At 37.1% G+C, this 15,644-nt stretch overlaps 1 protein-coding gene across 2 annotated transcripts; it reads right to left on the bottom strand.

Annotated features, from left to right (window-relative positions):
- Positions 1 to 872: 872 nt before the first annotated feature.
- Positions 873 to 14,617, bottom strand: fkbp5 (FKBP prolyl isomerase 5). 2 transcript variants are annotated; one of them, XM_031287546.2, is made up of 11 exons: positions 14,306 to 14,617; positions 9,852 to 9,984; positions 9,551 to 9,695; positions 7,647 to 7,789; positions 6,699 to 6,813; positions 6,427 to 6,583; positions 4,728 to 4,818; positions 4,405 to 4,488; positions 4,131 to 4,316; positions 3,759 to 3,998; positions 873 to 2,887 (listed from the first exon to the last, which is right to left on the bottom strand). In XM_031287546.2, exons 2-11 carry the CDS (start codon positions 9,954 to 9,956, stop codon positions 2,786 to 2,788), a joined length of 1,368 nt encoding a protein of 455 aa, XP_031143406.1. In that variant the 5' UTR covers positions 9,957 to 9,984; positions 14,306 to 14,617; the 3' UTR covers positions 873 to 2,785. The 2 variants fall into 2 exon arrangements, with proteins under 2 accessions (XP_031143406.1, XP_031143408.1); XM_031287548.2 differs by having other exon boundaries at positions 9,852 to 9,958.
- Between the last annotated feature and the right edge of the window lie 1,027 nt (positions 14,618 to 15,644).

The following is a 15,644-nucleotide window of genomic DNA, read 5'->3' as shown; positions in this document are numbered from 1 at the left end:
GCGAAAGGACACCACAGCTCCCGCCAGCACACTGGCCAGCAGAGAAATCACAATCAGTGTTTAATTCCTTAAGGCTTGCCTCTATTGAGTTTATTTGTCAAATAGACAAGAAAGTAAATTAAAATAGCAATTGAAAGATGTTGGTAATGAGGGTGCTAAAGGGTGGAACTATGTTACTGTATTACACAAAATCCAAGAAGTTGAACCAGCTACAGTTACTTTTTTATGATAATTTAACCATTTTCATTACAATACCACTAGCATCAAAAGCAAACTTTAAAGTTTTTATTACACTGTAAAAAATTATAACTTGAAGAATGACGGATTTCTTTAAATGCAACTCTCGGATTTATTTAATGCTTTTAAAGTGCAAAAAAATAAAAATATATAAAGAAGACATAAACAAAAGTACCTTACGTCGTTTTTTGTCTGAAAATATTTCTTTTGCATAAATGCCGGTTTAAACATTGATCACATTTTGCTTTACAGGTTGAAGATCTATTAAATACATTTTGTATGATATAACAATTTCTAATAAAACCAATTTCATATTGTCAGTGTCGCAGTTCAACAGTCTGTATTTTATACTGCTTGTTTATGTCAAACATTTCCAAATTATTCCTGTCATTTGCATTGTCAAGTTATCAAACATGATGAATGTAGCAGTAAGAGGCCCGGGAATCTTTTTGTAGTTGACATTGAGCCAGCAGTACTTGAACACATGTAGCAATAAGCTTTTTAAAAACTTTGCTAACATACAATATATATTAACACACACATACACACACACACAAACGCACACACACACACTGTTGATTTTTTTACACAAAATATTTAAGACAGCTAAGGTTTTCATTCTGAACCAACCAATGTTTATAAAACATCTCAAGACTTTATTCAGACATTTCCTGAAAAGATAACAGTGTTGGTTTGACAGTCACTAACCTGGCATTGCCAGACCTTTCTCCATAACACTGTGGAGTACACAGTCACCAAAGTGCATCATTGTCCACGATCCACTTACATTCACACATTAAAAAATGAAGAAATAGATGCAGTCAAATAAAGAGACACTATTTCCAGGACTGAGGCAAAAAAACAACAGATGTCAAATGATGTAGTTGATTACATAACCAAAGTTCATGGAATTTGTGAAACATTAAAAGAAAACTGTGGTTCTGTTTAAAGCTCCATTGCGGTTTCGGTGTCCCTCTTCCACTTGTACTCAAGGGGTCAATACTAGTGCATTTGCCCTGTCAAATACAAAGGTGGAAATGGGGATGATGTTATGATCAAATGCCTCCTTTTGTAAGAAGTTTTCATCACAATTATGAGGATGTATGTGTGTTGGAGATTGTGCCATGCTTGTTTATGCAATTAGCTGATAGATAAACATACAGCAAAAGAAGAAGAAAGTCATCAATCACTAAAATCCACCAAAGCTCAGGAGTGTAAACCTTTAATTTTATATATATAAAACGCTGAACTGTTTATTTCATGAAGGTTTTTGCAGCTGCCACCGTCTTAAAATATAATCAGTCTAGTCAAAAATGATGTTATCATCTGATATCACTCCCATAGATCATCACTGTTTTACTATTAATACCAGACTGGCCTCTCATAAAAAATGGTTTGTACTGTGTGTTGTGTTTAATGGATAAAACACAAGATTTCAACAAATTACAAATTACTTATCATGCATGTATTCATGAATAAATTATTTTAGTGCATGACGGTGGTCTTATCCATTGTAAAACACTACCTCATCTTTATCTAAAACAAGGGGCTAAATTTAAATTGTATGTCTGAAAATAATCTCTCTACACCACAGTTTAGGTTCAGTATAGGCTTAAAAAAAGATGTACTGATTTGGCTTTAGGTAGTAGCTTAATGTCACAAAATAATATTATTTCAGTTGTGTCTAGCAATAACAAAATACAGTGCATTTGCCAGAATGCCAGAATTACAGTTATTAGTATTATTTGTTTTATGTTTTGGTATAATTTAGTATCTGGAGTTTGTGCTTATTTCAGATTCTACTCTCTGCCTCTCTTCATTGGAAACTTCTATCAGTGATGTAGGCAATAATGCAGATTCATGTTTGCAGTATTTCTTTGTTGTTGCTTTTTTCGTATTTTAGTTTTCCCCAACATTCATAAATGCAGGCTTTTTTACACTATGATTGTTTTTATGAACCAAGGAACAGAAAGGTTTCAAATGCCACTGAGCTAACGGGACTTGTTACACCTTTTATCCAAAATACATATTGCACATTTAGAAAATAGCAAAATTCCAAGTCTGAATCCTGAACATCTTGTGATGCATGCATGCAGCTGCCCAAGAAAAGGCTTAATACCAAATACAAGCCAGAGGTCTGAAAACCAGCACGTACAGTTTGGGAAACACACTGCGGAGGCACATCTGAACTCTACACAGCCTAATGACAAATACAATGGAATTATGAAGAAATAAACTATATTTTTTAAAATAAAAGGTGGAGGCCAGAAGTGTTTAACAATCTTAACTCACTAATTCTGCAGGACTAATTCCACAGGGAGGTACATCCTGGCATTCGCACATCCGCAGAATGGGAAGGGAAATGCTGTTTGACTTGCAAACGTCTCTGCTTTCACTCTGCTTTATATGCAGGAATGGTAACGTTGGATTTTGGGATAAAGAGGTTTGGATTAGAAGCTTTTATACGACTTTGTTCATGCCTCTGCTCCCTTGGCTTGGAAAGCAAATGAAGACATGTCTTTCTTTTTCGCCCTTTCAAATGTCACTTTTACGATGGACAGTCCTGACTCCTTCGCCGTTGCTTGATGCCCAATTCACCATTCATGCCGCTCTTCGCACTCTCATCCCGCCTCCTCTTAGTCTTCCCAACCTGTTGAGGGGAGATGAATTATACATGACTACAGCAGTCTAAAATAAACCACTGTTGATAAGGCAAGTCTTTAAACTGATAAGAATTATTATTAATTATTAATTATTTCTTCAATCATACACTATGAATGTGCATTTCGTGAGAATGTGCCACCTTATGTAACAAACTGAAAATCAGTTATATATGTACAGTACATGTGTCAAAATGAAGAAGTTCTTTTTTTTTTTTTTTTTTTACATTTTGTGTAATACTTTTTTACTTGAGATAATTTCTCCCTTTTAACAGAGAAGAGCATCTGCATCAATAGGTAAGAAAATAAACAAATTCATGAATGAACACTAGAGGTCAGCATAATAGTGAAGAAAGCACAATAATACACAGGACGAGGATACAGCAGGGTGTTTTACTATCAAAATGTAATTGAAACCTTTGAGAAAAAAGAATCAGCTATAGTATTGTTATATATTTGAATTGTAGTACATTGTAGTACATTTGGTTGGTATAGTGGTGGGATGGATCTATATCCATTGTATCAATAATTCTAACCATGATATCCAAAATGGCTGACCATTAGTTGAAAAACAATTCCCCACTAGGTAGATTACCTAATTTATGGGAGTCAGATGTGCCCAATGTAATTTCCAGAGCTGAAATACAAATCAAATGTTCCTTTTTAACGCAGGAAGTGTTTTGGTAGGTCATAAAACTCTGGAAAGCTCTGGAAAACTGTGTGTGTGTGTGTGTGTGTGTGTGTGTGTGTGTGTTTATTTTATTTTATTTTTAGAGTTGTACTGGTTTCTTCTAATTTAAGATTATTGTTAGAAAAGAAAACACTTGTCTATATTTAGCCAAGAGCAGTAAGTTTACTGACCTTGGCGTCCCGTTCTGCAAATTTCTGGAACATGTTGGCGTAGGTCTTCTTGTCCTGTTCATGATGTTCCTTAATCTTGCTCTGGCAGATGGAAATATGAGCACGGGCCGCTCGATTTGAGGGGTTGACTTGCAGCACGAGCTGAAAGTCTTCCATGGCAAGGCTGAACTCGTTACGAAGGAGACGGGCTTCCCCACGACGATACAAAGCCTTCTCATTGTTCTCATCGAGCTCAATCGCCTTAAACACACACACACACACACACACACACACACACACACACACACAGTAATTAGTTAAGATACAGAGAGACAATGTAGTAAAAGTAAAATGTTAAATATGGATGAATACCATCAGGGCTTTGCAGCTCACCTTGTTGCAGTGCTCCACAGCTTGTGAGAACTCTTTTATCCGCAGGAAACACAACGCTAAGTTGAGATGTGATGTCAATATAAAAGTCTGTATCTTCTTATGCTGATCCAGCCCAGAACCACACTCCATCTCTAGCCAGGAAACGATACGCTGGTACTGGATGACTGCCTGGTAGTATAGCCCTGCCTAATACAGGAAGATAATACCATTTTATGAACATGGTAACAATTAAGAAAAACAAATGTAAGACAAAAGATCAGCATGGGGACTGTACCTTAAAATACTGATTCCCTTTATGCTTAACTCCAACAGCCAAATTTAGCTTTTCAAGCAAGTCCATTTCCCATGATTCTTTGGCCTTGTGGAAAAACAATTAATTAATTAATTAATTAATTAAACATTTGTTTTAGGCAGTCAGCTGAAATTATCTACATAACTATGTAGGACTTGTTGAACTTTGCTCAAAGCGTGCTTGAATGAGTTTGTCTTAAAAAGAAAAATTAACCAAAGCCACACTACCGTATTAACAAAATCTAGTCTAATGTAGAGTTTGACTGTTTATTTCTTTACACATATAAAGTAGTAAGCAGAGCTCACCCTTTGAAAGTCTTTGAGGGTAACTTCGTATATGATGTCTTTGTCTGGTCCAATTTTGTATTCCGGTTTACCTTTGTTTCCAAAGCCATACCTGTGAAAAAAGAAAAGATAAAACATGACAGATCACGAGTCTGGTCATAATACAAAACATAACACCCCACGTCTACATATCAAACAGCCAAACTGAGTACAAAGATTGTATCAATTGTCAACAGTCAACTCAAGCCACTTGCCATTTAAACTATGGTGTGGGAAAGCACACCTGTGCATTTATTTAATACATGCCACTAGGGAAAATCCCCTTACCGGTTAAAATGTTTACTATTCACAGTAATATTCCAGACACTTGTTCAGACTGCAATAATGTAAAAGAACACAATTTAATGGCTGATGTGAAGTTGGTCTCAGTACAACTCCCTTTATAACCTATTTATTATGAATCTATACCTTGATTATGTTAATGAAAAAGACAGTATTACAGCCAGTGTGTGCAATTTAATATGTGTATTTTGCAAGCGAAGAGGCTGATAGCTCTTACTTGCAAAAACACATCTATAGGTAAGTGGATTAAGAAGATGGCGTCATGTATGGCATTAGACGAAATGTCATACATATTGCAAAATAAACAAGATGCATTTTAAATAATATTGTACAGTTTTTTGAAAGGGAAGATATAGGAGTTACATTAGTGGAAATGAATAGTTCTGATTCTTATGAAGAGTAATTCATGTGGATTTGTGTGAATTAAGTTGGAGAAGCATTATGTATTAAGTGTTTTCTGCTTTTCTTTCTGCTTTTTCTTTCTTTCTGTCTTTATTTCAGATTTGTTACTGTGTTAGTTTACTACTTGTTAGCATTAACTCTCAGTATAAATTGTTCGTGTTGTATGAATTCCTAGGACTTTTTATTGCCTTTGCTTGAGGAGATAATGGGTGAGGTTGGTGTGGGTGGGGTTAAGGGAATGATATTATGTGGATTGAGCAGTACAATGCATTCTATTTACTTCATACTTTTACTTAATTACACCTTATTTCTGTCTAATATGAATTTTCTTCATATTTTGGATGACGGACTTCTCATTCAGATGTTCTTTCAGACCCAAATCACGCATTTCATTCTTCAAGAGTGATAGATATTAAGCTTTTTAGAACTGACCCTGACAATTAAGAGATCAAAGGTACTATACATGTAGGTTTTGGACCAATACAGAATATTGCTAAACCAATATCAGTACCATATCCACACTATATCAGGCAAATGTTAGCCTTTCATTAGTATTTGAGATTACTGTGAGAAGACAGACACAATACTGTTCAATCATATTTAATATATGTGAGTATGTTCTGACTCCACACACAAATGTACAAAATATATATTAATAGAATCAGTAACAGCATTGCTAAAATACTGGACCTTTGTAAATTTAGGCAAACAGCATTGTGGGTGTTCAGGGTCTGGACTGCATTTTAAAATAGCAGAATTAATGTAATCATCATCTGACAGAAATCCTACATCAAGTACAATGAAATAAATGGTTCTTGGGAACATAATTGTATTTTGGCTTAACAGGTGTAATGGAGGACCACAGCATGAAAATCTGGCAGAGATTATTACCGAAAGCAATCCCACATAAAGACTGTCTCACTGCAACTGCATTGAGAGAGCAAAAGCAGTTTTTTAAGGTTTTTTAGTAACTTACTTTGGTTTTAAGTAAAGTAAACAGCACTCTCCTTTTTGCATCTTGTCCATGGCTCGGTCCACTCCGAAAGGAACGCCTTTATCTTCAGCCTCACCAACCACAAAGCTGACATCCCTGCAGTCAAACAGTCGACCATCACACTTTCCCTCTAGGTGCACTGTGGGTCATTCGACACAAATCATGACACAATTTAACCTCTCATGTAGCCGTTTAATGTAGTGGTTATTTGGCACAATATCAGGAATTATCCAAGAAGAAAAAAATTGCCTTACCTTCAACACTTGCTCCATCGTTGGGATTAGTGTAACCGTCACCTTTGACCTTTATTCTTCTTATGATGCCGGAATCGTCTGTGAGAACCTCTCCTTCAAACTTTAGTAGCTCCATCTGTTTTGTTGTAAACTTGTATTCAATCATTGTTCTACACAAATATGGCTATGAAGCAAATGCTAAATCACAGCCCTGCAGAACTTGGTGTATGGTGTAACAGCGATGTGGGAGGAGAAAAACAAATATATAACAAAAAAGAAGTAGGAGTCGTCACATCATGTCATGGAAATAAAAAAAGAAGGAGAAATAATGACTATTGGAGAAAACTAAGATAAATACATCCCTCTCAGCTAACTAAAGCTCTTTAACATCCAGTCCCCTCTTATTATATTCCCCCTAGCTTTAGGTTTGAAAAAACATCTTATTCCACTCTGTCTAACAGTATACAGTATGGCTGTAAATATTGTTGCAACTATTCATTGTACCACTCCATTAAAAAATATTTGTTGTAATGACGAGACAGCACCTCCGTCATTAAACACTGACTGTCACGATATCAACATGCAGTATCATTGATGAGAATAAAATGTAGTATATAATAAAATAAAAACTCCCACACTATCCGCTTTCTTTGTTTTTATTTTAAACTCAGGTTTCATCAAGGAACATTAACCGGAACTTCTGAACACATTGCACGCTGAAAATGGCAAGTTTTGAAGAACATTCGGATCGTGCAACAAGCCAGACCTACTTGGTTCGTCAAGTGGATGATACTATCTAACTGGGATGTTTTGGGACCTATTGGCAGGAATTTGCTATGGACAAAATACACTGGTAAAAGCAAATTCTGTTTAAGCATGTATCCAGCTAAATATACTCCTAAATTATCAGGGTCCCTCAGTGTGATGTAATTCATGGCACAAATGGCAGCACTAATGTGGCATACCTACCTCAAACACTACTGAAGAGTTGGGAGGAATTTTGTTAGGATTTCCAGCAGATCCATAAGCGTACTCTGGTTTACACAGGAACGTGCACACCTCACCTCTCTGCATGGACAACACAGCAATATCCCAGGCCTTGAGGACTTGTCCTGTGAGTGGATGAAGCAAATAAAAAAAAACTGTAAGAGATGTTGCTGTAAGAACAGCTCGGATCATTGAAAACATTCAAGTCCTTGCTTAAGACCCATTACTATGCATTGACTTTCAAATCAAGTTGAGCTTTGATATCTTGACCTTTTTTTCTACTGTTGGTTATTTTGTATTGTATATTGTGTATTGTTTGTGTATATTATCTCTTTGATTTTGGACCTTGTTAAGCACTTTGGTCAACTATGGTTGTTTTTAAACGTGCTATATAAATAAAATTGAACTGAACTAAAGCTGAGAATAAAATGTAGTTTAAAAAATAACAACACATCATTTTCGTTGCCTACCAGCTTTTCTTCTCCTCTCTGTTTCTCTCTATCAAACACAGACACACACTCACACCGCTGGCGCAAGCTGAGTCCATCTCTATACTTGGTCCTGTTCGAGTGGTTGATTAATGCATATTGGGTGGGTGCATCTGAACTAGGGATGTAACGATTACCGGTGTAACGGTAAACCACGATAAAAATGTTGCCGATAACAATTACTGTTTTCATTTAAAATATCATTATAATCACGGTGGATTACCACGGTGTGGAAACCGTGTGTTTAATCCTTCCCAGCTTCATCCGAGTCTTCTGAAGTTGCCGCGCAGGCGTACTGCATAGCCTACAACGGCGTTTCTTGAAGTTGGAATCATGGCGGAAGGAGGAGATGACAGTGCTCAGGACATTTATCAGCCTATTGTCTATATTTTTGTAATATAATAAACACTGTTACACTTTTTGAAACTATTTTAGCTTGTGTAGGCCTATCAGTGCTTTCTGAACATACTGAACACACTTTTAAAAACACTGCGATAATACAAAAAAACGTGAAAATTTTGGTCACTATAACCATGAGATTAAATTTTCATACTGTTACATCCCTAGTCTGAACCGCGCATCACTGAGAGGACTCGGAGTTACTGGAAGGTTGCATTCTTATTCATTAAACCAGAGGTTAAAGTGGGCCGGAATGATCGGTCACTTTCGATTAATAAGTAAATTATAAATTGCCAGTTTCATACATCAGTGTTTCATTCTGCAACACTGCACCGCTTTGAGTCCATGAATGAGGCACACGTCTATGGTTAGTTGACATTTCCGTAAAGCTGGACGTTTTGAGTTGTTGTCGACTAAAACTATGAAGGATAAAAATGACTTAAATGTGACTAAAACTAATAAACATTTCCTTTTAAAGACTAAGACTAAATGTAAAATAGCTGCCAAAATTAACACTGCTCCGCTAAGTGTATTCCACTTAGTGTTTCTGAGCACGAGTAGCCGCGACTTGAGCATGTTTTCAGGGGCAGATTTATTCAATTGGTTTTGCTGTATTTGCTTTACTTTTCAAAATGTCTCTAACTGGGAATGTTGATATTGGCAGTGGTAGAAGATGTACCAAAAACGTTTTTTTCTGAAGTTAAACTATTAACTATTAATAGTAAAACTATTCATACAGCACAATACAAGTACTGCATTCAAATGTTTACTTAAAGTAAAGATGCAGTCACACAATTTTACAGGTGTGTAGTTGACATCAAAATGAAGGCCGAGTTTCAGGGTGTGGTCCGTATTAATTGAGGTGCTGGTGAGTGGAGGGGTCAATCATCTCATCTAACTCTCAGCAAGTAAGCATATTTTCCAAAATATCAAACTATTAATGTAAGAGACAACACAAAGGCACCCTCAGGTATGACAGTAGTGCATAAAGTCACCTACCTTTGCCCACATTGAAGCAAAAAGGTTCTCTGCGATCTCGACTACTGTCAAACGTCTTCCCAGTGAGCAGCTTTCCAGTGTAGTGGACGACCACTCTGTCTCCAATCATTGGCCGCTCTCCATCGAGCCCCTGACGCTTCACAACCTGCAGACAGAACAGTTCAACGGAGAAACATTTTAAACAGAGAATATAGAAGAGATAAGAGATCATGAGAAATCATGACCATGCCATATGGTGGAACAATGAGTCCTACTTGTGACTACAATAAAACATTAACGTTAAAGCAATGACAATAAATACCTTAATGACTCCTTGGTCTTTACTAGGTGTTACATCAATGCCCTTTGCAGCAAACATGGCTGTGGCTGGCTGGCCATCAATAGTCAGATCCTGATCAGTGGTCATTTCTGCGGGTGGGCATCACACGTTAACACTGTTATGAACACACAAGCCTATGTGTTAGCAATCTGAGCACCATAAATAACATGTCTTCATGTCTCATGTTTTCACTTTGGGACAAACTCACAACAAGGAAAATGGCACATGAATTAAATCTAATTTGTGGAGCTGGACTGGAAAATCACAGTTTCTGTTTCACAAAAATACCAATCCAAGATCTCCATAATCCATCCAGTAAATATGACTTTCTCCTCCACATTATATAACTTGTAGCTATTTAAGGACACATGTTCTAAAGCCATGTACTGTACTGGAGATATATTTACAGTTTTATTACAAAAGCCACAGTAGCATTGATCCTAGCTGTATGAGGAACATTACTTTGCACTGCAGTTCTGAAATCACTTAACTGTACCGCACCTTGTCTGATCCCCCACAGATGAAGTAAATACATAAATATAATGTCAAAGGCAGCAGCGTGTTGCTTACTTCAGTCATCTTATTTTGTAACACGAGCTGCACTTAACAAAGTACAGTATGTTCAAGAATATTATTTTATGGCCCTTTGTTCTCTTTGTCAATCAATAAATGACATCCGCATATTTTATGCGCAGCAAAATTAAATCTGCAGCACGGCAGAACCTCATATCAATATGTTCACTGTTTTTTGTAATGAGTATTTCAACATTAGTCTTTTTTCTGAAAGCCTTGTATGCGCAGGGGAAGTGTGGGCTCAACTACGCTCACACACTCTGTACTGATAAAGCTGCGCCATCACAAATACAGTCTTGTAATCTCTCTTTGTGATGAGGCAGGTTAACATCTTGAATTTGATCATGACTCCAATTCAGAAGTGATAAACTAATATACTTATCAGAATATGAGGCTATATGCTGTCTGGTTTTGTCTGGTGATGTTGATGTGATATAGCTCAAATGTTGTCTCCTCTAGGTCTTCCAGGCTGTGTTACTGTTACAGTAGCATATTTGACCTCTCTCAGCATGGCCATCATGTCCACATAACTAGTGGTCCCTTTTAAAGATTTTTATAGCACCAATTCTCATTCCAAATACTGCACAGTATACTGTCACCTTATCGATTTGTAAGGTATTTGGTCACAAACATTTTTTGTATTTAGTTTTTTTGCATGTTTTGTATTTCCTAGCAAAAAATTCTTTCTCACAGAAATAGTATCAAACAAATCAGACAAAGAATTCAATTTGCCAAAATAAAAACAAAAGGTAAACACTGTTGCACAGAGATAAATAGATGGATCAGACCAGACATTTGATGCCAACTTTTGGCACTTGACAGTTTTTAATAATTGGTACTAGTACCCAGGTTCGGTAACCAGCCTGACAGACAGACTGACTGACTGATTGATTGATTGATTGATTGACTGGTTGATTGATTGGTTACTTGATTGATTGATTGAAATTAAAAGATTTTGATATAGTGTCAATATGATACTTGAGGTCTTTTGTGTAAAACCTTGAACCTGTTCTGTTCTAGACATTTTTAGAATAAGTAAACAAGATTATGAATCTGACAGGCCATTTAATACGCGATGCTATGAAAATATTTTGGTACCAAAAATGTTCGATAACTGCTCTAAATAAAAATGTTTAAAGTTGGCAAAATATTGATTAAAATTAGGCACTGTCTGATCGAAGAATAAGTAAACAAGATGACTAATCTGAGCCGACATTCGATTTTTTTTTTAGTTAGATTTGATACCCACCCCTAACAGACAGACAGACAGACAGACAGATAGATAGATAGATAGATAGATAGATAGATAGATAGATAGATAGATAGATAGTGTTACAGCTGCTAAACGTTGCCTCCCTCATCACAGGAGCAATCATCAACGTTGCAGTTACTCGATGCCTCAATACACATGGCTGCAGGCATTTTCAGTCTGCCTTGGCAGGATAATATTGACATTGTTTGAAGACAATGAAAAAGCTAGTTAGCTAAGATTAACACTTGCTCGAATAGCATCAGCTCACAGTTCCTCTGGGACTGGACTGGAATGTCACTAATGTTAGGCCGGAGTTATGAAGTAACGATTACAAATGAAAATGTAACATCTACTACGATAAAAATGGACGTTAGCCTGACCAACAAGTGTTTTCTGATTCTGAAAGACTCCCAACACTGCTGCTTGTCCCCTTTATATTTAAAAGTGCAACACTTCAAGCCTAAATTGGCTCTTCATCAGGTACAGAGGTATAAAGCCAATATAGGCCTGAAATGTTTCTAAATGTAATAAAGTTAAAACAAGTGTTTAAAGGCGCGATCTGCTGTGTTGTAAATCACCACTTAACAGCGATGGTTTAATGTTAAAGAGGTAGCTCGTATTCCCTGCAACAGTTTTCTAGATTTTTCCACCAGTTGTCCCGTCTTTACTTTACTCAGAACATTCCAAATGCTGTTGATGACCATGTGCAAATATTAGGATATTCTGCCGTGGTGACTAAGTTCTTAAAAAGCCTGTAGTAGGAAAATGAAGAAGCAGAGCTTGACCTGAGATGCATCAACTTGGCAATAAACTTATTGCATTGAATATTGATTAAGAAATCAATTTGAACTCATTTTCCTAGCGTGAGAACAATCTTAGTAACAGTAACAGCCCAAGCCATGGTGCACCCATGTTCCTCGAGCCACAGGGTAAAACCTAAAAACATCGGTCTTACTGATATCTGCTCAATTTATTCTGCTTCTTCAATTGTGTGTCACTTTCAAAGATCAATAGTCATTTACTAAACTCTTTAGCACAAGCACAGCACATTTCTGTCTCTTCTGTTCCAACAACTCGTCCTGTGTCTTTTAAATTTCATGGATTTCATCTTAGATGTAACTCGTTGTGCGTGCGTGTGTGTGTGTGTGTGTGTGTGTGTGTGTGTGTGTGTGTGTGTGTGTGTGTGTGTGTGTGTGTGTGTGTATGTGTGTGTGTGTCTGAACACAATGTTCCTTCTATTCACAGTTCCCCGCTGGCAAAGCCTGATGGTGTTTACCAATCTGAGACCCCCTCACGTACAACCCAGCTTCAATTTCTGAATGAAAGTAAGCTGATTTGAATTATTCTAATTGACCATTTACATTAATACACAATTTAAATTTAAATAAAGCAAGTGGAGTTATAGCATTATGAATTACCATTAAAAACAAATTACTATCATTAAAACTTACTCATTCCATCAATTTTATCATTTAACTTTTTGCTTCTTCTAAATGAAAGAATTAATTATTAAACGCTGAACAGGTAAACCCACTGCAAATAGTTACAACACAGATAAAATGGCATGTAGGCTACATGTATCTAAACTCAGATACCCTGCGGAGGAATGCAGGAACAGAACATAATGAGGCAAAGACCACATCCACAGACGCACACGGTGTATCTGTACATTCTGTCTCACATCCGTACTCTGCTGCTGATTCATTCAGTATGAGAACATGTGAGAACACCCTGTGCATGACAGACTCATAGCCTGACATCCTGAGGCTGAGCATTGTCTGGCATTGGAGATTATTGTTTAACCTGACAAAGACATCAGGCAGTTCACAAAATTATGCAAGAAAAGCTGCTTTTATGGACATCGCTTTTTGGAAATGCTGCTACAATGGTGCATCTACTTTTAATCTTTGAGATCTTATGAGACTTTGTTTCGACCCGTGTCTATGTCGGCAGGCCAACTCTGCTCAATCTAACCACCTCATCTAAATCTAAATACACATAATGACTGTGATAATACCATAGCCTATATTTAAAGTTATCCAGAGGTTACCATTATGTCCTGTAATGTACAACTTGGTTCACAATTAACAGGAATCCACACAGAATGAACTAGAGTTAATGTTACCAATTCTCAGAAACAGTAAATACCACCTGTACTTTATGAAGAACACCTAAAGCCTAAAGGGATCCTACATGTAAACTGTTGTCCTCATCCACCTCCATTGGGAACCACAGCCACACACACACACACACACACACACCCACCCACCCACACACACACACACACACACACACACACACACAGTCTTATCAGCCTTTATTTTCCTGAGCAAAGTGGGAGCTGTAACCTTAAATGACCCCACACGTGTGACAAATTCAACATCCACCCTAAAACATCTTATTATCAGACAACCTTAATTGGACATGTTGTTGTTTTCGTCATTAAAAGTTTTTTAGACTCGTTATTATGTTTATGATGTATAACAAGTGTCCATTTAACTCAGCCAGGCGTGAACAGAAAGCACTAGAAAGCCGGTAAACCGTATGCAATAATTAACTCATTAATGAAATATTTTACGGCAGAATAGATGGAATAGAGTAAATGACTTACATTTCCTTGCGCTCCTTTTTTGTTGTTCCTTTCCCGAAACGACCGATGACCCGCTGAAATTTCGGTCAGTTGCCTATTTTTTTTAACCGCGTCTATTCCTCCTAATTTAAGCCCGCCCTTCTCATCTCATACCCAGGGTACTAAATGTTCTGGCCATGTGGTTATTATGTCGAGTTGTTTTTGTCCTGCTTTCCCTTTATTCCTTTCCTCTGTAGTGGCGATGAACGTGCCAGTGAAATAAAGCCACATGGACAGACTTCAAAATGACACTGGTGAGGAAGATAGGCAGACACACAAGAGATAAGAGAGAGAGAGAGAGAGAGAGAGAGAGAGAGAGAGAGAGAGAGAGAGAGAGTAGAAGAGTTGTGGGAGGGCGTTTAGTGTAAAATTAAGGGGCAGGTCTTGGAAAGCAGCCACAAAGTAACACAATGTTCCGGCTGTACTGTAGCCGTACCGCTGCTGATGAGAACACTGTGTTCCAATAGACACCCTGACCTGTAACCCGTTCCGTGCCGAGCCAGGCCGGGAACAGTACAGTCTGTACCGCAGCAGGCTGTCCTCTCCACTCAGTTTACAACACGTATCAACACTGCCGTGTAATAACCGAGCCCTAACCACACAGACGGGATGTGTAAGCATCTAAATAAAAGCACACCCTACTGCCCGATAAGTCGTGAGTTGAGACGACTTACTGTTTCTGTAAACCGCGCATTTTTTTTATTTTTGTTTACCGGGGATTTTGACGCTAAAGTAAATTTGCTGTAACGTTTCGTGAAGGTAGGGATTTCGACAAATGCGCATAAGTGTAGGTTTTTTGTTGTTTTTTGCCTCCTGTCTGGTGGAATTTTTTCTTTATTTTGATTTTTACTGTATGGAGATGATTTGTCTGCGTTTATTACTGCGGTAGTGAAACAAGTATTCAAATATTTTAAGTAAAAGTAGCAACACTGTTGAAAAACTATCAAAATTACAGGTCATAATTTTGTACTAAATTAAATGTGAACAAATTGAGTAGGCTAGCCTAGTACAACATATTTAAGGATTAAAGGTAAAAAAAAATAAAATAGGCTACTCACCCAGAAGCATGGTTCTTGATAGGCTAATGGTCTAAGTGGTTTTATGTGTAATTATTTATTTTCATTTTGGGATGTACGTTTTCTTTTTAATCAAATTCCTATTAGAGTGACTAAATGTGATTGTAGCCTACAGCTAATGTTCATCTTTATTATAGGCTACTAAAATCAACTGTATTCCTTTCTGCATGACAAGCTATATAATTTTGTACCAGTGTTCATACACTGTTCATTTATTTTAACAGTCATGTTCAGTTTAATTTAGC

The sequence above is a fragment of the Sander lucioperca genome, chromosome 6, assembly GCF_008315115.2.
Source record: "Sander lucioperca isolate FBNREF2018 chromosome 6, SLUC_FBN_1.2, whole genome shotgun sequence".
Taxonomy (NCBI): Eukaryota; Metazoa; Chordata; class Actinopteri; order Perciformes; family Percidae; genus Sander; species Sander lucioperca.
This window is presented reverse-complemented; position numbering and strand designations above follow the sequence as displayed.